Source organism: Bombus vancouverensis, chromosome 2, assembly GCF_051014615.1.
Source record: "Bombus vancouverensis nearcticus chromosome 2, iyBomVanc1_principal, whole genome shotgun sequence".
Classification (NCBI taxonomy): Eukaryota; Metazoa; Arthropoda; class Insecta; order Hymenoptera; family Apidae; genus Bombus; species Bombus vancouverensis.
The window spans coordinates 21,234,454-21,258,386 of NC_134912.1; the positions used below are offsets into that span (position 1 = coordinate 21,234,454).

General features: G+C 45.3%; 1 protein-coding gene across 5 annotated transcripts in view; it reads left to right on the forward strand.

Annotated features, from left to right (window-relative positions):
* LOC117160086 (A disintegrin and metalloproteinase with thrombospondin motifs 7) overlaps positions 1 to 23,933 on the forward strand; it is a 57,287-nt gene that overhangs the window by 23,070 nt on the left and 10,284 nt on the right. For 4 of the 5 annotated variants that reach the window (XM_033340514.2, XM_033340512.2, XM_033340513.2 and 1 more), the window contains 2 exons: positions 5,179 to 5,513; positions 22,830 to 23,103. In XM_033340514.2, coding sequence (XP_033196405.2) covers positions 5,179 to 5,513; positions 22,830 to 23,103 — 609 coding nt within the window. Of the gene's footprint in view, positions 1 to 5,178; positions 5,514 to 16,395; positions 16,632 to 22,829; positions 23,104 to 23,933 lie in introns of those variants that run through there. The other variant, XM_076625200.1, reaches the window with a different exon arrangement.

Consider the following 23,933-nt stretch of genomic DNA (forward strand, 5'->3'; position numbering starts at 1 on the left):
TACTCCGGCGATCGTTCCAACGATCGACGTTTTTTCCTAGCGAGCTACCGCCACGATGTATCCCGCGGCCGATAGTATCGAGAACCCGGCCACCCGCGACACCCACCTTCCCGACAATCACCATAGAAATCGAACCATCGTTTTTACAGCCAGGATCGATATCTTGATTAACCGTGAAGTGGTTCAAGGTTGCCATTTGAGCGCCGCAAGGCACGCGATTTTTACAGGGTAGAAATGTTTTTGCCGAACTGAGATTACGCCGCGCGCCGTGACATCGATGCAACCGTTCGCCGATAATGACGACAATTATGACCGATACTCGTTAGTCATCCCGTGGTCAAACCATCCGGATGGTACATTGTGAAGTAATCGAGGCACGAGACCAGTGGTTCTTTACTTGTCAAGAGTTCGAACCGCTCGAGAGGTTCAAAGATAAACTTAACTGCAACGTTGCCTCCAGTTAGTTAACGGCCAACGAGTTTATCCTCTCAACAATGTATACGCGGTAACTAACAATCATAATATATTACGACGAACGATAATAAATCGTAACAGATGCTACCGTTTTCCTTCCTAAAATAATGAAAATTCATCGTGCTCGCAGATATCTGTCTGCCTATTGATCGAAAGATATACAAGCGTACGAAATGTTAAGTAATTTCATCGAATTTCCGATTCCAATTTTTTCCTTTTTTTTTTTTTTTTTTTTTTATACAAATAATCGGGAAATATTTCGTCCAAACTATCGGACAGGTGTAAATCTGTTCGCTATATAGGAGATGCTTGAACGGTATGGGAACGGAATTCAAATTCTTGGACATTTTAGTTATGTATTTGCAGATACATACGCAGGCGAAACGCATCGTACGTAGAAAATCGTGTAAAACGAATTGCATGAAAATTATCGATATCCATGCGAATTCTTTCAACGGGGGGAGATTGGACGCGAGAGGTGCGTTTGTTCGGCGATAATCCCATTCACGCGCATAATTCCCGGTGCTTGCCACGCATCATTAATTACGGCCGTTTACATTTATCATTCGTCGACGGCCGTATATTTTCCAAAATTTATACCGCGCGAAGAGCCACCGGAATTTCAGGTATATTTTAGGTCCGGTTTCCGGCCTATTCGTAATAAGCCGTGTCGCGCGAATAATTCTCCTCGCGACAACGTGCGGCGGATCGATGCCGCTGCGACTCGTTACCAACAAGCTGATTAGCCTTCGATATTAACGTAGAGATGAAATTATCCGATAAACAGTGTGAATCGACCGATCCGCGCTATCGTTACTCCCTTACGAAGCACCGTATCGAATGTGCGTTACCTTCGACGATTTTACGTCACTCTTTCCCGATAACCGTCCATCGATGACTTCAACTTTTTCCATATCCATGAAAATAATCGAATTTGCTCATATTCGATAAAATACGCTTTTAACGCTACAACGATGTTCCAGTCAAATCTTTCAATTTTTTACGATCTCGTTTTATTACAAAATTTCACCCGTCCAAGTTCCGTTGACGATAAAACGATTTTAAATAGAGTTCTTTTTCGCGCCATCTCGTTTGATTTTAACAGCCTCCTTAATTTTGTCTCAACGATATTGCCACTATTCATCCTCGAAAGCAATCCATCGGAGAAGTGGCTCGATTTCGTAGCGGATCGATGGTAAGAATCAAGAAGGAACGTTATCGTACTGTATCCTTGTTTCCTTAACCTTGGGTGTTTCGGTGCCGGGACAAAAGCTGGTAAACGAGCGGAACTTCTCTATAATTTAACTCTATCGATTCTTAAAACTACTCGCAACTCGAATAAAACGCTTTGTTCGCCCTCTATCTGTATCTCACGTTGAAACTGACATATCGATACTCGCTCAGAGTTATCGCTGTGACAGGAATAACGTTGGAAGAACTTTCATTGGAAACGCTTAATCCTTCGGCTTTCCATATTTTTATTTTCTAGAGTTTCTGTATCGGTATCAAATTGACGGGGAAATGCCTAAGTACTAAACGTCGATCTAGTATTTTTCTGAAATACCAGCGCCGATAAAAAGTCACAGCGATAAACCTTCGTTAAACGAACGCCCGTTATCGATTTCACGAGGCCTGAAATCGCGGTTCGTCCTCCGTGTACGCAAGTATAAATGCGATCATAAATAGCGTCATATATCAAAGACATCGACGGTTCGTCGAGCGTGAATCGTTGTTGTGGACACCGATCGACCGATCGAACTACAATTTACTATTGTCGACGGTGATCTAACGTCTAATAGAATAATTGTGGTTAGCCTCTGGCCGAGGAGGACAGAGAGAAAAAGACGTCGGGAATGCAGCCACGGTTCAGCTGCCGTAATATGTCTTCATGTAAGAGCGGACTGACAGTTAACATCGTTGAGATCCAATCTGCATACCGAGATCGGATATCGTCTTCAATGAAACGGACGGGGCCGTTCCAGATTTTTCCTCCACCAATGCGATCGACCGGTTTAACAAAGACGCGCGTTTCGTCGTTATTTTCTTTGATATCTAGTTTCGAGCTGCCTCTCTCCAGAGTAATGGATAAAATTGATTTTTTTCTCTTCTTTCTTAGAAACAACGTTGCTTCGTATTTGCGCTTTTCATTCGATCGAAGATTTTAGATCGTCTTTGGCGCGGCTAAACTAACCGATAGCTTTTACCTATCGCCTGAGTTACTCGATTCGCATAAACGTTTGTAAGAGAATCTCTAAACGAGCTTCGAACACTCATCGAATGCGTTTATACGTAGTTGACGATACGACCACCTGTTTGCAAGGGAAAAAGAACAGAAAAGTAAGTTAGCATTAACCAACGCGTGCTCGAACCTTCTTCACGATAAAATAATACACTCCGGATAGTCGGATACGAATTAACGCGATCAATGCGCGAAGCTAGTTTGCGACACGAGGATCGACAAAGCACGATATACGTGCGTGATTCCCTTTACGAACCTTTATGGTCTTCGTGTTTGCGATCGAGACGTATCGGCAAGTGGGCGCCAAGATGACAAATTGCCGGTGACATTCTATCGTTGGTCGAGGGACGAAGAAAAATCAGAGGTGCTGGCGCGCAGACTTCAAGATCGATGAGCAACGAATAATCGAATCCACAGCGGTTCTTTTCTAAGCGGTCGACGTTGTGCTTCGACCCATTGAATCAGTCGGAAATTATTACATCAATTTTACGGTGCATAACTATCGTTCATTCGGCTACGCGTTGTCACCCGATCGGCCAACCGCTTATCATATTGCGGTCGCCGATGTTTGGCCGATCGTTGTGCCATTGTTCCGAATTATTTTTGCCAACCGCGTACCGATATTGCGGATAATTGTTCGCTCGTGCTCGCGAGTTCTGCGGTTCGTTCCATCCTTTTCGCGCTTTTAAACGTATTTTGGTATTCGCGTTGCTTCGATGAAGCAAAAATCATGTCAAAATTTGTTGGCCAGCCCGGAGTAAACGCGAAGGAAAGAAGATCGTCGCTTCGGATAATATCTCGCAACGATGATACCAAATTTGAGAGAAACTTCACGAACACGTAGCTTTGGAAAGGTAGAACAGCAAATATCGGAAAAATGAAACGATCGATACCGACTGCTTACTTTCTCGGTAGATCTGTGCTTAGAGGCGATTCTTTCATTGGATAATGCATCGGGCTCGCTTATAAAACTCACGTGACAAGCTCCGCGATTATGCGGTGTAACGAAGTACTGCGTGAATGAAAAATAGATAAAAATGCTAAGGTAAAAAATGGAGGAAGGAAAGAGAGCGAGGTGGAAATGAATGTAATGCAATTTTCAACGGTGGCAACGCTGTGTTAAGTGAATAAAAGTTGGAAAGGAAGGTTGAAAAGTATCCAATCCGCTACAAATACCGCTTCGCAGCCTCTATGCTCTATTCGCCGTTGACTTTACGGCATAATGAGTTCCATGAGCTGGTAAAAAAAATTGGGATAAAAAACGAATTACACAGTGTCTCGCTTGTCTAACTAGAACATGAGAACTAACGAGATATCGTGATTACAGGTAACGGTAAGCATTATTCGATGTTTTTTTAAAAAAGAAGTTAACGCTATTAATGCGTCTATAGTGTTTCAACGACAGAGCATGCCGAGCGATCGCTAGTTTGCAGTTTCAGCAACGTCGCAAAGGATGCGGATGTTTGTGAAATTTCAAGTTTCTTCGTTTCCGCTCGGCTCGCGTAAGATAGAAATCGGTAAAAATCGATAAAAATGTTCCACGATACTCGGAAGACGAATTTTGCTTCAACGTAATTTCTTTCGAATTTTCTCCTACTCGGTAGGGGCCAGTTATTTCCTTGGAAAAGCTTCGTTTACGAAGAAAAATGAAGTTTTATTATCGCGCCAAGCTCGAGGGCCACGGTAGGATTTAAGATGCCGGCGAGAACGTCAGAAAGCATTAAACGTTATCAACTAACGAACGAAATTCCCGTAAACCGCAAGTACGAGCGGCCAGGGTGCAAAATTCGAGCGTTACAGTACTCCGAGCAATTACTTAAGACGACGTTCGAGAATATGAATGATATCCGAGTATTATTCCGCCGGGCCGGTTTACAATCACGTCGCGATAGCTGTCTTAATGAAACACCGGGCAACGTTGATGCAATTATTTATTTGAAATATTGCTCGATGCAGAGCGCTGGGTGTCCGTAATCAATCACATCCTCCCTCGGGTTGAATTCTGCCGTCTCTGTCGGCGTTTACGAGTTTCTGCCCACTCGCTTCTACCACAGATCGCGTTATCTTGCATTACCCCGGTGAAACCGCCGCCGGTAAACACTCGATTAATATATAACGTTGTTTTACGCGATCGCTGCCTCTTCGCGGAATATTCGCGCAGAATATATCACGCGTTACGAATAAATTTCCTACGCCCAAGAAAACGTACGCCCATGCGTAAAACGGATTATATGCATCGCGCGAGACGAAATTTTAAAAGGAAGTTCCTGTCGACCGATGCTATCGAAAAACGCGGAACGTTGCATGCAACCCTATTGGTCACGTATCAATCAGCGGTGCAACTTGATGCTTTGATCAAACACCATCTCGCTATATCGCGATAACGAGTAGCGTGCTCCTCTACCGTGCACAGCAGTACTTGCTGGTCTAGTGACACGAATTTATCAGAATCATTCCCATTTCAGGCATATATACCATGGAGAAGCACGTCCAGGAGCACGAGATAGTGATACCTCGAAAAGTGACCTACCGAGGGGAGCTTATCTCGCACAACGTGACCCACCACCATCACGAGGACGGGCCAGTGGTACACTATCGATTGTCCGTGGCCGGTAACGAGTACCACATCGAACTGACGGCCGTGGACAACTTCATCGGACCAGGGATGGTCGTTGAAAGACGGAAACGAGACGTACATGTGCGCAGCCGGTCAAAAAATCGCTCGAGCAAGTGCCATTATCGGGGTTTCATTCAGGGACATCCGAATTCCCAGGTTGCCTTATCCGCCTGTGACGGTCTGGTGAGTTTTACGCTTTTGTCCTACCGTCTTCGTTGATTCTTTCCATTTCTTTCTTTCTGCTCTTTCGTTATTCCGCGTTTCCAGAGCAGTAGAAATAGATTAAACGAAATTAGACGAAATGAATTCGTCGTAGAAATGAAAGAAAAACTGAAACTTGCGTAACTTCGAGTTTACGAATTATCGACGAATAAAGTAGAATTAAGTAGAATAGGAAAATACGCTCGCTGCGTCTGATATATCGTACGGGTGCTCTACTTGAATTTTCATATCGATTACGAGAGACACGGTACACAGCTTTACCTTTGATTCCTCGATATCGAAAGCAAACAGTCAAACTTACCTTACGACGATTGTGTTTCATCGTCTTTCGATATTTGATTATTACTATTTACCGTTACTATCTCTTTCGTGGAAATGCAAAATATTTGCACGATTTAAATCGCCGATATCGGAAATGTTCTCGATCCTCGTCCGTTATACGGAATTATAGAAACGAATACTGCGAATAATAATTATCAGATTATTAGCGAAAAATATTTAACACGTGTGAATATTTGCGGATGAATGTTAAACAAGAGCGGAAAATTAATGAAGCATGTATACAGACGTCGCTGTACATTTTTTCATTAAGAAATAATATCTGTTCTTCCGCTGGATTCTCGTCCATGTGCTATCTCAGCTTACCTTTTGCAGCTTGCGTATACTTGATAACATAGTAGCGCTGGCAGTAAAGAAAATACACGCGAGCCGGTATATACGCGCACAGGATAACGCGGGTTAGCGAGGTTTAGTTTTTCGCGGTCGTGAAACGAAACGATCCTCTATTATCTAGGGAAAATATAGATTAAACGTGAATTCAAATTCTTTTCCTTCTTGAACAACGTCTTTCAAAAAGACCGTATAGTAAGTCGGAGCATCTTGCTTTTAAAGAATAAGTCGCGCTTATTTACGTCTACCGAGATATAGAAAGAGGATATATCGAGTCTGGTTGACAATTTACGAGACCAAAGAAATTTGAATCGCCAATAAGAGAAACGATCTAGTTGTTCGACTTGCGATACGATGTACCCTCGTGCATAGTATTCGATGCAGCTCTTTCGAGTAGCACAGAGAATCGATAACGTTCCTCCGGAGTTTCTCTCCTACTCGTGCAAAATATTTGCTAAAATGGGAACTCTCGCAGCGATCTCCTACCAATTTCTCGACCACCGCACCCAGCACCGCGCTGTGCCGCGTCTGACGCTTATAAAACCGCCTCAATTGGTGGCAGTCGCATCCGCGTTTAAAGCGGCATCCGTATCCGGCGGATTCGGTTCGGCGAAATTACATTTCCAAGTTGGGCACGGCTCGCGGAGAACAGTCTCGCCTGCGCCGCAAAACCGAAAGGCGAAATTTACGAATATGAACGTATATCCTCGACATCCGACGGGTGTGGTATCGCGAGAGAAACTCGCACGGAAGTTCGCCGCAGGGAGGAAGGACGTAGAGCGTAGAGCGTAGAGCGTAAAAGGTAACGCGGTAACGGCGCACAAGAGGGAAGAAAGAGAGAACGCGCGGAGGTGGCAACGAAGCGCACGATCTCGCGAAAAAGAGAAGCGCGAGAACAATGGAAGAAGCCGAAGGTCGTGCAAGTGGATAAGACGCGTGAAGAGGGGGAGAAGGGATAAAGGGGAGAGCGGATGCGAAAGAGGGAGGAGTCACGAAGCATGCATCGACGCAATTTGCTCGCAGCTTCCAGATAATGATTTAATTTGCCATGGCTTGGCAGATTTATGACGGCGCACCTCGCCGATGCGTCCACCTGTAAACGCGCACACCTATTCTCTCGAGTGTCTGCAATCCACGCGAACGCAATCAGCTTCCAGGCGAATTCGAGTACGAGTAACCTTTTGCGTTCGTGGATTTATGCCGCCTGCGAACCGTCGAGTTCGTTCGAGTATCTCGCTTCGCACCGCAGCGGACTCTTCAAATCCACGGAACAACTGAAAGAAGGCTATCAGCGCTGCTTATTAGCCGATTACCGCACCGTGCCGCATCGAGCCGCGCGATTGCGCGATCCTGCCTTGCGCGCTAACGCGTCGATGCAGACCACAGCTCCAGAATGTTAATTTTCTTCGATTTCGCCTTTGTACGAAGCGACGATTGAAAATCGGAGAATATGCTAATTTAGATAGATTTGCGATTTCATTTCAGCCAAGTACGTGGTAAGTACGCGTGTGTGCCGCTTTGTTTACCAGCGAATATTCTTGCAAAACAGCGTTTAATTCGTAGAATCGTATAAATCAGGTAATTCGGAGAAAGTACAAGCGTTTCGCTTGCAGTGTATCTAACTTCGTTGCAAGTGTAATAATAACCTCATCGTAATGACGTAATAACGTCATCGAAGCAGAGTCGAACCTCGAGTAAGCGTGATTCCGAAAATCCGGACCGAACGATTTCTAAATTTCGCACCCGACAGGATTTCTTCGGACTTTTTCACTACCCGGCACTACGCAAAAAAAGTGTGCAACTTTAATCTCTCGAATTTCTACGTCCGTGAAAGATACTTTTTCCGAGGATCGTGAATAAAATTGTAGCGTATAAATAAAAATAAAAGATGATACATAGATTAATAAATCAAGTCAAGACGAGATTTCCATGGAGAAATAAATGCGTGTACGAATGAGAAGAGGTTGAATCGTGAGAGGCAAAATCAGATTAGATCGCATAGGTGGTCCGAGCGGAGGACGTTCGAACGTCCGTTCTGTTGAACGTGGAGGAGCGTAAACTTCCCTTTGTAAGGGGGCGGATTCTCACGCAACAGCAATTTTGTCTGCTCAATTTTCTAGAGGAAATCGGTTGTGACCGCTTACCGCTCGCGGCGATCGACCTTCCCGGTGTTATACAGAGACACGAAATTTTGCGAACTCGTCTCGCAAGTGCAGCTACGCGGAAACTGTAACCTGCCGTGACGTTCGTTTCTATCGCTCGATAAGGACAAGCCCGCATCGCTATGGTTAATTAATCGGTACGATTCATTTCGATTCGACCGTATGCGCGCATCGATCGAATTGTGACTTGTCGAATTAAATCATCGGCGGAGTTTGACGAAATTACGCGCGTTCGTGCTACCATGAATTCATCGAATTTGACTTTGATACATTGGGACAGTCTGCCTCTGATTCGTCTGTGACCAGCGTAATTAGCCGAAGATTCCTCGATATGGTCTTTTAATCGGTGAATATGGAATCAGTGGCAAATATCAAAATCGCTCGCGTTGATCGCCCATCGAGAAAGAGGAAAGAGATCAAATTCGGTTAAGGATCATCGAAGCAATTCGAATCGCGAGACGATTCTTCTTACACGTTCGACGACGCGTTTATCGGTGTACCGTGTAGGTATAATCACCGGAAATCAGATTCAGGATATGTCGTCAATTATAATCCGTCGAAGGCAGCAGGTGCGGGAGGCGAAAATTAGCATAGATCCTTGCAGTGCAGTAGCCGCATACTTTGTTGTTAATTTCTCCTTGAAACCGTATTTACCCACGTGTGAGCGTTTTAATGCGCCCAACTACGATCCTCTCGCTATTACGCATGCGATATCCCATTTTATCGCACTATAAAATTGATGGAACAGAATGGCGGAGTGCGCGCAAAGCTCTCGCAAGGAACCGCCGTAAAATTTCAAATCGCCAACCGCTTGTACTCGCGGTTTACGATTCGATGAATCTTCGATTTCGACTTATGATCAGCGTTCCGTTATATGGTAACCTTTAATAGCGGTATTGTAGGATGCGTTGCCAACGTAAACGTTACGAACTCGCGAACTTTTAATTATTCGTCGCAAATAATAAGCGTGGTGCAACGAATAGGTAAAGTTGAAGTTACAACAAATCAATGTCCATGCAGCGAGTTCTCCGAGTTATAAATTCTCGGTTTAATAAAGTGTATAAAAGCTTATTGTGTTAGAAGGATTGATATCTCGCAGGTAAAGTATGGATATAAATTATTCCCGGTAGACGTTCAGCCGTGCAAATAAACTGTTTCGCTATACCAGATATTTATTGCATCTTTAGAAACGGAAAAATTGTTCGCCTCTACGCAGTTTCTCCGGATGAATTCGCGTTGAAATATTAGGCTGTTGCAAGCGTTCTCTACGCCATTGAACATAAAGCACGAACTCAATTTTTAAAAGACTGCGCGTTCAAAATTAAGACGTACAAGTACAAATGTCGTTAATGGCGGTACTTCATCTTTCTCCGACTGTATCGCGACATTCTCTTCGTCGAAACTAATCGATTCAAAGTCTCGAGCGGACTACGGAGGCGCGTTAGTGTCTCGAGCGTCGTACATGTATAGCAACCTGTTAAAAAATATCATTTCGACGACGGTCGTTACAAGGATCGAAATAGAAAATATGGACGTTCGATTTGGCGAGTTCCGACAGAGATTGTAGAAACCAGCGCGGTCATAAAATTACGATAGCACGGCATAGTAGCGCATAGCGCGCGATATTAATTCGTCGTGGCATTTAACGGCCGATAACAAGCTTCGGGCCAACAAATCCGTTGGTCGATTCTCGCGTATGCCCTTCTGGGAAGTAATTTTCGGTGGAATCGATGGTTCGTAATCGACGAGGACCCGATCTGACCACGTGGCAGAACCACGCGTATTTACGCGACATGTAAATGAAGTAATCGTTTCGGGTTGGCGCGTCTGCAGTTACGCGCCCGCAGTTACGCTCACACACCAACGGACCAAGTGTAATTGGCATCGATACGTAATGTTCAGTAATTTCAGGCTTCCACGATAATGGTATTATCTGGTGGGTTAATTCGCCGGTACGCCCTCGATAGCGACCGCTTAACGTGAGTTAGAATTGAATTTGACACGCCGATCCACCCTTTTGCTGCTGTCCCCGCAAGATGCTGTACCGTGATCCCTTTGTTATCTTGAGTGGCTTACGGGCACGGGACATTTCAAAGCCCGGCATTACGTTTATTGGATAGCTCGATGATATTAGGATCGAAGCGGTGGAACCTTCTTCGAACAATGTCCTGGCCAAATCTCTCTGAGGGGCCACCAAATGTGAAATGGCAGTCGATTAGGTCGCTTACATTTGTTTCGATAAATCCTATTTGTCGAATCCAACGACGAGAGATCGATTGCTCGAACCACTCGAAACGGTGACTTTTTCCTTATAAGAAAGAAATTGTACCGCGTTTAATCAAAATACGTATTAGAAACGAAAAAAAGAGGATGTCGCGAAGTAATTTTTTATGTTGCAGAATATTTACGATCGATGCACTGCTACTATACGCGAAGCGAAGTATGTTCGCGTTATCCCAAAGACCGCACACAATACTTGCAACTATCCACTTGCTCTATGTTCGTGAAACGTTAACAAATTCCAAATGTCGGTCTACCTATCTCTAACAAGCGCGGCAAGGCCTAACGCGAGCACTATCGTTCAGATCGACGAACTCGGCATGCGAATCTTGCCATGGTTTTCTTTGCGAAGAAACGGGAACCACGATTCGTCGCCGACGAGAATAGGAGAACGAGAGAGACCGGGTGGTTTGTTGGTATCGTTTGGACGCTACCGAAGAGCGTGGTTTCTTTATTCGTTATCTCGAATTGCACGAAGTTCTCGTGGCTGGCGGATGTCGTCGTCGAAGAATCAAGAAACGGCGGAACGCGTCTATTAAATTTCCAGGAATGATCGCGAGGTGCGATAGGCTCGGTCACGCCGGCTGCAAAATGCGCCATGGACATGTATCTTCTCGCGTGAGGTACGCCTGCTGCTTTGACAAATCGCGTTTATATACCCATAGGACGTGATTGCGTCGTTAACGTCGAAAGAACTGTTCGCGAAAAGACAGGAATCGTCGTCAACGATCCGAATCTTCGATTTCGGCGGAAAACCGCCGTGTCGTCGAAAATGCCGCTTGCTCGAATTTACGTCTTCGTTGCTCACGCGAAACGTCAACTTTATCGATCCCTGTTCCCGAGTCTTTAACTTTCTGACAAAATCTAAATTTTTTCCGGATCAAAGAGTATTAACGGAAATTAGAATAATTCGGATGAATGCGTTTAAGCGAAGCGAACGTAGAACGCAATCGCTTTGAGCGATCTACTTATTTCGCAAATATCGTTGATGTAAAAAGAAGAGATATCTCGTGGAAGAAATATTCAACGGTTATCCCGGAGCTAGAAGCAGCATGCCGTTATAGGTTGTTATTGTGGCTGTCGAGCTACCAATTGAAAGAGAAGAATCGCGGAAAAAGAAGAGATGACGCGTCGCGCTTATAAACTGCTTATAAGCTGCTTATAAGCCCCTAATAAACCGCTTCGATTATTATTTATGGCTCTGTCTCGCGGTAATGAGAGACTCGAGAATCACGCGTTGATTTAGTTTCCTAGAATTTTTAGCCGAGCGAAAGCCTGGTGACGGTGATACGTTATAAAGAAAACAAGATATCTTTTTATATTCCAGCTATCCGATTTCAGGGTGTATTACTAAGTCGTTCATCGATTGATTTTTTAATTCGAACGTGTATTCGAACTTTTTGGAACGTGTATCGTTTCGCGTGTTTTCTTTGTCGGTTAAATTATCTATATCCATTTACAGAACCCTCTACTCTACTTAACGCGAAGGACGGCAGTGAAAGATTATATTCCGATCGGAATTTGTAATTTGGCGTGTATAATGTGGCGCGTGTATGGAAAAATCGGAAATAACCATAGGAAGGGATAAAGAGTAGCGATTTACCACGCGCCTTTCAAAACTTTACGCGTACCGATCGATTTCAGCGTCTCGGTCTAATTTTCTGACCCCGATATCGGTTTTTTCGAGAATCGAACCATTTTACTGTATTCTTTTTGCCCCTACCATATATGTAATTAGTGGCAAACAAGAACGTTTCGAGTACACGCTAACGATACTTCATCGAAACGTGTCTCGATTATTCGATCAATTTACTCGATCTTACCTAATCTAACAGACATAATATCGAGCCAGGTTAGAACGAACGAGCAATTTTTCTTTTTTAACGTCGTAGCACGATCCAACGGTATCTCGAAGAATAAGTTACGAGTTTCTCGCGATCGGTATATCATATACTCCGAAGCGTGAACCATCGTCGAATCCACAGCGAAGGAAAGAAATAGAATTACGATGTCCACAGTGGTAAGAGAAACGAAAGCCAACCATCGGTGGCTGCAATGGCTTCGATCTAGTAGGGACCAACGGCAATTAATTATTTACGCGTAGACCTAGCCACCAGCGAAAGGTTAGGAGGCGTGAATACAGTTGGTATACACACTTGCACGCGCACGCAATTTGATTCAATGTTCGCCGTTGTAGGGGAACAGGTTCTCCAGAGTACGTGCCGAGCCGGATCTGAATACGTGGTTAACATATAATTATCGGTAGTAGGTAATCAGAGGAGAGCTGCCCCTCGTCCAATTAATGCGTATCTATTTTGATGGATCTAAATGAACGATGGGTGGTCCTTATTACATTCGATAATTAAGCTTTTAATCGATCGCCTAACTCATCTCCACCAGTGGGAAAAAAACGTTGATGAAAGGTCAGCCGTACCGTGCGCTACCTTCCACTCGCTTTCTCCCGAGACTCTGAGAATCGTGAGAAGCTTCGCTACGAATACCTTATTTCGTGGATTTCGTGGATTCCGATCAGACCTTCGAAACGTTTAAAACGGTAAAAATCACGATGAAAATCTTGCTAAGAGTATTCGAGGATTTGCATTGGATCTACGGGCAATTCCCAAGTTCTAACATCGATCGGCGGGAACGCAATTGGCTCGGTGCGGTTTGGAAAGGGTTTGGAAAGAGGCTCGATCGAACGATCATCCTCGAAAAGTCGAACGAAACGTCCCCCGGAGTGGTTAGTCGCTGGAAGATTGGAAACACGCAGTAGGCCTCGAACACGCGGATACGGGGATAGTAAGTAACCAATGTACCGTCGCGAACTGTGTTTATGGGCGTCGCAATCATCGAGCAACGGGAGCCTTTTTTGTAAAAGCCAACTTCTCGGATAGCCATGGAGAGCGTTTGCATGTACATAGTGGTCCGTGGTAGCGATCATTATGCACCACCTACACGGGAGGTTCGTGGCAACTATTCTAATGACGGCATAAATCACGTTTCTCCGCAGGAAGCATTTATCATCATCGAGATCCTCGCTCCTCCCTCTTCTCCTCCTTCCTTTCCTTTCCTTTCCTTTCCTTTCCTTTCCTTTCCTTCGTTCGCCATCGATTTTTTCGTCCACTCTTTCCCCCGGTTTACTCTCCTCCTTGTGCAAGCTATTCTATGCAGCTCGAATAGTTACATCCACCTTCTAGAAACCACCCCGAGGAATACGAACTCTCGCATGCCTTTTATCAAGAAATCAAGTTCCGCTACTCGAGGGAACGTCAACTTTCTTCTTCCTTTTTCGCGTTGACGCGCTCGAAAGTACAGGGACTGGCAGACAGCGAAGATGCGAGAATTTCTCGTTTCGTTGGAACGCCTCTCGTCCGCGTGTTCATTAAAGATTAGTTTAATGACGATGGGCTCGGTATCGATCACTCTTAATCGTCGCTGTTGTGCGTTCTTTTTAATGTCACCGTGATTGATCGATGACGTAATTAATTACGGTAATGACTCTGTAGCTCTCGGTAATTTCACATCGGCCCGAAAAATATCACGTCCCCGGAGGGCTGCTCTTTACATACGTATTCGATGCGTGTCGATTTCTTCTTTAGCGCGATGCCAAGTTTTACCTTCTCGTGGACACGGTACTGCAAAACACAACTATCCACCGAATCAATGAATTATCGCACGATTGTCGCAACGATACTTTATACACCTACCGCTTCACCACCTTTCGTAATACCTTTTAATGTATAATAAATCGATCTACCGAATCGTAAAGTTTCCAAGGCACGATTTTCTCGGTATAACGCGGAAACGTTCGCGATCAGCTATCGATGGTCGTGCGAGAGAGCGGTGCATTCCTTGATCTCGTTACTAGTACTCCATCCACCTTGGAACGGATTCCTCGAACTCTCGTGATCAAGGCGTTACGTTCTTCTACGCTGAATGAACCGATTACTATCGCGGATAAAATAAAAGGAGTCGTTACTCACCGGTTGCGATCTGGCTGTTGTATCTGTTTCGCTACTTGACAGGAAACGCGTGTAACGAAAGAAAGGCGCGGAGAATTTATACCTTACCGAGGCTAACGGTGAACAAATCTCTATACGTTGTCGATTCCTATAAAATCGACACCACACCGACGATGTACGATGTACGATGTACGATGCGGAGATCTTTGTTGGCAAATCGCGGGAACGATATTCGATCGATTAGCGAATATTTGTTAAGGCTTAAACGCGAGTTTCTTAAAAATCGAATGCCGTCGAAACGTCTAACGACTTGATCGAAAGAAGAGAACGAGTCGTGCGATGGCAGCGCGTTGATCGATAACGCCTAACGAGCAATCGCACCAACGACTCCGGGTGTAATTGAACGGCGAGAAGCTGGACAATTAACGAGCAACGCACCGGTCGGTCGCGAGCAAAAGGGTTTTTCAAATGGGGGATCAGGGACGTAACCTCGGTTCTCTCGTGCTGTTACAGCGTTGCGACAAGTGTACACACCCATGCTCGCGGTTAATGCGTCTTGTCTTCTGCGAGGAAACAAGCGTAAGAGGAACAAGCGATCGGTCGCGCAGCCTGACGTCATTCTCGATCCTTCGCGCGATTAGTCGACGAGCGGCTGCGCCGCGCGAACGATATCGCGCGATTGACATTTCGAATAATTTATCGTCTCGTTAAAATACATCCTAGCGGGGCAGAAGGGCGTAATCCCGGTACTGGCATCGATACATCGTCTTGCAACCGCTTCTTCGGCTCCGTCACGCAATTAACCCCTTTTTCCAGTACAAGTCGACGCAAACACGACACTACCGTCCAGGTGCCAACGCTTGGAAGAAGACGTTGCTGCTTGCTTATACGCCATATCGAAACAACTTTTCATAAAAAGTGTTCGTCGCGTGAAATCTGCACACCTCCATACGTATTACGTGCGACGAACGGATAATTCGAACGAATGTAGCCACTAAGAAGGTCGCCAGACGAAGAACCGCTAGCAACGCTTGCTTCCGATTACCGAAAATAATTCCTGCTGAAAGAATCTATCGATTGGAACGAATGTGAAGCTAACGTCGCTGTCTGGAACGGGATAATGCGAACCGTAAAACACATTTTGGCGAATCGAGCATTTTCGAATCGAGTTTCCATAGAGATGGTTGAGATCGGAGAGAGAGTTAAAATCCAGCGGAGAATTAGAAGCTAGTCGAAGGGAAGAGAACAAATTTCAACAAGTCGATATCCTATAATTTGACTAGAATCGATGTTCGTATTGTAGCAAATTAGTTTAAACTCTAAAGCTCGATCGTCGATCAAATTTCACGATTTATAGATACGGAGGTTAGCATCTGTTCGGAAAGACGCAAAAATAACTTTGCACGTTGGTCAGAGACTTTATTAGATCAGAAATATTATAAATTATTTTTAAAATACATCGATCTTCGTGACAGAAAGGGCAAGAAATGCGAGAGTCTCTTCACGTATGTTGCAAACACGTTCCATCTTGAACAGAATCGAGAGCGTAGAGCACAAACGGCACGTAAGTATAAAAATTCTACGGAATAAGAACGAGGTTCGCGGCTGGCACTCTACTTCTGCGTCTTCTTAATCTCCGCTTCGAAGGAATTTCTATTACTCTGTAATTTTCCAATTATCGAGTACATATCTGGCATAACAGTATAGAGCTTAATCGAGTCGAGTGAAGTAAGAAATTCAGGAAGGCGTGTTCGGTTGGCGAACAAATAGCCGTTAATGAATTTATCTCTAGTCGTTATCGGCATCCGGATCGATCCAGAGCACATTTTTCCGCGACGGATGAGTCACGAGAAAGAAATAGAAACGAAGAAAGAGGAGGATCGAGCTGGCAAACGACGCAGATGCGATTATCGGGTCGATCCAACGGGGACGGGTATGGAAGCGGTGACCTCGGGCAATTACGAAAATGGGTGTAAAGCAAAGGAGTGAGACGAAGAATCGGAAAGGTGAGAAATCACGGGCATTGTCTCCTTGGTGTAACTTTGATACTTTACAAGCCGTCGAGCCAATCAAATTCAATTAGCTTTGACATTCGTTAGCGACCGTTCGCGTCGATGACAAATCGGCAGAACATACCTGCGCGATCGATGAACGATACCGAGGAAAGTTTACGGAGGAACGGTCTCGCGAATACGCTGCAACGTTTACAGAAACGAAATACCGATTGTTGATTCTTCACGGCATATAAATTGCTGATATTTATCGTACGGTTAATCACCTCGACTCCGTGAGAGTAACGCGATAAATTTCTTTGAAATTTTGATTACGCAACTGCTTCAAGAGTCGCCATATGCCGAGCATATTTACTTCTGAAAAACGCGATTTTCACGCTATTGTGGTAGGAAATTGATATTGATTCGTCCATTTCAAGGTGTTTTATGGTATAATAAAAACTTGTTAACCGTAAAATATCGTCGCTTATTAGCAACGCCTGTTGGCATAATTGTAATTTACAAATTGCATTGCAGAAACGCTTAAATCCTGAAACAACAAAGAAGACTTTCGCGAATCAATCGATACTTCCATCAGGCGACGTAGAGAGATACCGCCGATGAAACTTTTTAACTTTGACTCGCTCGTAAATTCGATTCGATAATCGATACTCCATAATCTCAAATTTTCAAATTCTAAATTTCCAAGCTGTCGCGATACTGTATAAATTATAGAACGCTTGTTGCTCCACGGTAACAATAAAATCTTTGTTAGAATCGATGTTCGTTTAAGCGAAAGCAACGTAACGGACACAAAGTGTTAGCTATCGAAGCAAGTGGATAGGATAACGAGGAACGTACAAGACACGACAGCGGATCCAGTGGACACGTCGACTAGGAGTTACCCGGCGTTAAACGTACGGGTATGTTTAGTACTACTCGAATGTACGCGTACCGATATTCAATTTCAATAAGCCGTACAAGTGTTTATCTCGGTCGCAACACGTGCAGCGTGAAAAGCGCATCGACGATCTATTCCCCGTTGTATTCAATATCGAGAGATGTAATCGAGGCGAGTAGACTCGAGACAAATTCAGTGTCGGTCGCTGGTCGGTCGCTGGTCGGTCAGCCGCATCGACAACATCGTCACGAGCGTTACGCGGACGCTTATCGACAAGCTTTAGCCGCTATCGAGAATCGCGGATGGTACAGAGGCTGCAGTCGGTTTGGACGTGGATTTACACTTGCGACACGAAGCGGTGGAAAGGAGAAAAGACTCAAAGGCGTAAGCGTCGCGGAGCGTTCTCTGGTCCCAACTGCGAGCATGGGCGTCGACGGGTGACAGCATTGCGACCGCCCATCGATACACCTCGTTGGTCGGACAACAATAATTTATATATGCTAGATTATACACCGAGGTAGCCTTAATCGTTGCAGCGTATTGCCACGCGCGAGAATAACGACTGTTCGGCGACCATTAACTAACTACGATCGAGTCGAACCAAGTCCGATCGCCGGTTTCCGACACATTATGCTAATCCCACCTACCGTGGCTCTCCCTCTCTCCTTCGTCCCGCCTCACGCCCCGTCTCCGTGCCTTCTTTCCGTGTCGACCGCGCGTTAATTAACTCGATAGTTTACGCGAAAACCTCGTTCCAGACGCTGAACTTTCCCTGCTCGCGCCAACCGTTCTAGCCTTTCTCTTTAGAAAACTTCGCCTCTTGTATCGTTCCAATTGTTGCCAACGAATCGATTAAATAATTTCATTTGTTACGGCGCGTAGTTACCGCTTATCGTATCTTTCCATTTACCTCGCGTTTACCGAGAGGAAACAAAGGTTTTGTCCGTGCTTCCTCCGGGATATCGACGATCGCTCGTTTACTCTGCTCTTTCTTTTTCGCTTCCGTCTCTCTTCTTTTTTTTTTTTTTTTTTTTTACTGGAATTTTGACAGGTAAAACTTGTCGTAGCCGATGCACGAACGCAACAACGATCGAGATTGTTCCTTGGTATCGCTCCTCGAAGCAAAGGCAGACTCTCCTCCCCGTCCCCGAGGACGTTATTCGACATATTTGAGAAGAACCGCCCTCGGTAAAAAGTAAATTAGATAAAATTGAATTCCTTGGTTTAGATCAGAGACAAACTTCGTAGTAGCCAGTCTCGCGTTATTTGACACTGTGAACGTTATTAGGAAGAGCATAGGAGATCTTGGGAAACTTTAAAAGTTCCGACGAAAAGCTAGGTATTTTGCGACGGAATAACGGAACCAGTCAGCGAGCTAGTTTCCCCTGAGAATCGGATTGCTCGAAACGGAGCGGCGTCACGAGAGGCGACTAGTCAGTCCTCCTGCTGCCTGATATCTCGCGTGTTCGCGGCAATTAGAGGAAGGTGTGACAGATACGAAGAGGTTTTGCCGCGAAACGGGCAGAGAGGAAGGTGCAGAGCGTAACGCATGGCCGGCCATAAATTATCGGCCGGTGCACTGAATTAATCGGATCCTAGAAACGGAGGGGAAGACGGGGCGGCGCGCGTACATCGCGAAAAGGAGTCGGCCGGGGCCATAGAACGGCTGGCCAGCCATCCGACCAATTAAACGAACAAACAGACATCTAAATTGGACGGTTGACCTTTATAGAAATATATTTACTTGCGATTGGATGCATTGAATTGCCGCGGCAGGGCACGCATGCGCCGGACTCGAAATAACGAACGGCCGGTAGATCGTTCGATCGATAATGTCATCATCCATTTTCATTCACCGGTTCCAGTAACAGCTCGCCACGACGAAATTACTTAATTTGCGCTTCGGCTTCTCCCCTTCTCGGCTCTTTTGTCGGGATTCCGATCGTACGTTATCGGGGAACACCGAATGATCTACGACCGTTTCGGATCGTCTTTGCCGACCTCGCGCCAACCGCGCGCAACTCGCTAACTCGTTGAAACTATCGCTTCGTTCTATCAACGAAACGGAGCAAAAAGCGAACGTCCGATCAACCACGACCGCACAACGCTGCACCGACGGAAAGTTTAGATCAGACGAGACTGTCTCTCGAGAATTGCCAGTGTCGGCAATTATCTACTCGCATCATCTATTCTATTTACATACTTGGGCTGGAAACATTCCGGCTCCAAAGCCTGCTCGATCGTAATCCGCACGATTCCATCGAAGAATTCGATTCGAGACGCGAGCGTAACAATGGCACCTGATTAACGTCGCGCCGATCGAAGGCGCAGAAACGAACGTCGAAACGGAGCAATCGATTCCGTCGACGAGAGACCGAGGTTCACCTTCGCCTCGAGATAAATCCGGATTAATCCGATGAGGCAGTCGGAAGCGACGCGCTGAATCTTAAGGGGATAAGGTTACGGATAAATACATATAACGCTTTGCAGTTAACCGGTTCCACGCACACTCGCGAACAGCAAAAGAGACAGGGAATTTATATGGATGGCGCTTTACGTAGATCCGACCGGCTAGCTAATAAACGTATCGAGTTTACAAATAAATTTAACGTCCATTCAACTTCTAAATTCAACATCCATTAGCGATATGCCGCGAAGTATCTCGCTATAAACTAGAAACGTTGTCGCTCGAAAGCTCCAACGTCGCGTCGAGCCACCGAACGTCTGCCGCGAATAACGTTCCAGCTTGCTCTCTCTCTCTCCGTTCGACTTAAATATTCGGGGTTTCCGGATGACGGACGGTTAAAGAAAGGAAGAAATACATGACGTAGAAAATTGAATTTTCTTTGAAGTACGCAGACCCTAGGCCGTTGTAAACCTGTCACTTTGTCGCTCGAATTCACGTTTTCGCTACAATGGTACTTTGCGGTATCCTGCGTTACCGTCCTTTGGAACATTCTGCGGAATGTCAGAGTTATTTTCTCGATAAAGCTCGACCTGTAAGAATCAAGAGATTCGGAATTTCTAATATCCACGATATAAATCCTATCGTAGCAAGATTTTAAAAGACGTGTAAAGGTCGATAGACAAACGCGTTCGCGCTCCTCCAGACTCGATTACCATTCAACGGCTTTTTTCGTAAGATGCTCCGAAATCGTTCTCGAATCGGTGTCGTGACGCATTCGGCGAACGAAGCCGATCTCATATTGGGAATAAAGAGCGCCGATTGAAAAGAAAAGAGAAGAGAAAAATCGAGCGCATCGTTAACCGAACGAACGACAATGTTCGTGGCGTGGTTGAAGCGTCGAAGCCACCACGGCAACAAATCACTCCTTATATAGTCGATCGGCGTTTCTGCGCGCTTAAGATGAAAAGAAACGGTGCAAAAAATAAAAGGTAGCCGCGGATGGGGGAGAAAAAGATGAAGATGAAGGAAGGAAAGGAAAGGGAACGGCGACGAAGAGAAAAGAGGAAAGGAGAGAAGAAGGATCGAGCCGTGAGGCCCCATGCGGCGCTGAATCACGCTCGGTCCTTTTTCACTTTGCGGTCCTTCAACGGTGCGGTGCCTCTGTTGGAGTTGGGCTTACCTCTTTGTAAGGCTGGCGCCGTGATTTTTCACGGTCGGCGTCGGAGAATTGTTGAAACACGACCAACCCTGGCTCGCTCGACTTGTATTTCAGGCCCTTCGCCTGGCCGTCTTACCTATTTCTACCGCGCCAACTTAGCTGCATCTCCTCCTCCAATCGATTATTTCCCACTACATATTTTTACACGGAATTCTCGGTTTATAGGACTCTCGTACGAATTCCGATTTCGTTCCTAAGATTCTTCGTATAAATTATATGCCCGCTGGAACAGCTATTCGACCAAAGTTGCTCGCCAACCGATAAAAATTTTTTTTATTCCGAATCGCTCTTTTCTACCGAGCAAGGAGAGAAAGAGAGAGAGAGAGAGATCGTTTTTTAAATTTTGACACGTCGACTGACGATTTAACATCGTTAGGATCGAACGATGCGAATTGGAAACGACGATAAACGGTCGACGCGATCGAGAGATTTTTAATGAAAGAACGGAAGGACGCGTGAAAAATGAGGCGCGAATTCGAAATTCGTATCGAGTGGATCTATACGGCTGGTGGATGTTGTACTCGATTGTAACGGCAGCGATAAAGGGGAAGCAGATAAAGAGAGCGATAGCGGAAGAAGCGAACAGAAAGAGTGGGCGTAAAATGAGAATTTGTAAATCGAAATCAGACGATGGGTGTTCCGCCGATCAATTGCTATTTGACGGAGAACGGTGAACACTATCGACGATCGAGAATGATTAATGACGCGGCACAGCTATAAACGCGGTAATCTGTACCGGCATCGAACGAAACCGATTTTCATTATACCGTTTTTCGTTTCCAAGGTGTTACCCACGAGGCCCGCCTCTACGTACGCCTTCCGAAACGGCTATTCTTCGATCTCCGACTAGCAAATGGCTAGACATGGCGAAACAGACAGGGTTATTCTTGAAATGACAAATCGAAATGAACATAGAACGAATGATTTCGTAAGAAGAGCAACAGTTGTCCGTTTAGGAAAGTTATTTTTTAGATTGCTTCAACGCGTTAAATTATTTAGATTTTTGTCAGAACGTTTCTTCCGAGATTTAACGCCTAAAATAGAGAGAGAGAGAAAGAGAGAAGCGATGTTTATGCAACGTGCATAAAATTCTATTGCACTGCATAAAGTTTTGCGGTAAAGTACTTAACTACATTCGTAATAGTTGCAAGTTCTACAATTGAGATAGAAGTACAGATTACTACTCGAGCGTAATAACCATCGCTTTAACGCGAAAAGTCTTTATAGGTGAAATTTCTCTTATATAGTCAGGTTCGCTAAATTTTGGATGTAAAAGAAAATGTAATCGTTGTAGCAACGAAACGTAAAGCTCGGCGTTAGTTTTTAAGACAGACTTTGGTAAAGAATAATTTGATAATTATCGAACGTCGAAAGACTTTGACGACTAACAAAGTCAACGTAAGAGAACCGAGTTTAAATATTACAAGCTTGGAATAACGCGACATTTCGAACGGCAAGGAGGGATCTCGAGGAAGAGAATACAGCGGACGGCATCGGACCGAGAAAATGCACATTAGCGAAACAGAAGCGACGAATTCGGTAGACAGAAACTATCGCGCGAACACGTTTGACCGAGAGAAAATCCCGTGTAGACGGTCTCGCTATGACACAATCTCGGTAGTTGTCTCTGGATAGAATCGGAACAAAGAGTCCGTGTAAGACGAGATAGTTGGTTTCGTGTTTCAGGCGGGCATGCTGCGTGGCGATGACGGCGAGTTCTGGTTGGAACCAGTCGCCGTGTCCCCGGAAGAAGAACAAGTTCGGCTGGAGGTTCGGCTGGAAGACGCCGGCGCCGAGAGCCGTGCCACGGCCGGACTCTACCGGAACTCGGTGCTCGGCAGGCCGCATCTCGTGTTTCGTAGGTCCGTGGAGCAGCCGCAGCTCGAAATCGGCGCCGCCGGCCGCACCAGACGCCGACGAAAAAAGAAGAGAAAACTCGAGAGAAACTGTGGCACTCGCGGTGAGAATCCACCGACACCGTTCTCCCCTTCTACTTCTTCCGCGCAGCCTTTCATTGCCTCTCTTCTTCTTGTCTCCCGAGATTCCTTCTCCTCCTCCTCTTTCTTCCCTTTCCTTTTTTCCCCTTTCGTCGATCCTTCCATCCCTTGGTTTCTTCGCTCGACTACTTTCGATTCTCGATTTCTTTTTGTTCCGGCAAGGACCGGGACCAAAGGCGACTATTAGCCGCGCGCGTCTGTCTGACTCTTTTTTTTCTTGTTCTACTTGCTGAACCGCTCGATCGTACGCCGATAAAATTCTTCGAAACTTTAACGCGAAAGAGAAGAACTTTCGTTACGACGATGAAATTTATTATCGGCTAAGGGTAAAAGGAAATTAACCGAGATTCCGAAAAGTTGGTCGATACCAACGTAACAATTCGCACCTTCGTATTCTTATTTTTACTCGTGAAATAATTACGGGCCACATTTTATGGAAGGAACTTGCCATGACCTATAATTTAGACGCTAGGTCGAATCTCCAGTTTTGCCCTCCCAACTCGTTCTCTTCCCCCTTCGTCCGTTCTTTTTTCCATTTCTCTCGCTAGGAACATTTATGCCGTCTGAGGCTACGACGGGGTAATTGGATACACGAGCTGCAAAGCGTGGGCGTGTCGACGCCAAACGTTATCTCCTTATCGATGAAATTGCTTCGGGATACGACAAACGTTACCGCGCGAAAATTTTTCTCCCGTTAATTACGGACTCGTGTAATTAGAGATTATTTCGGTATGCAGCCGACGCGGTTACAACTGTTTCTAATTAGACGACGCTATTTTTGACATTTTTATAC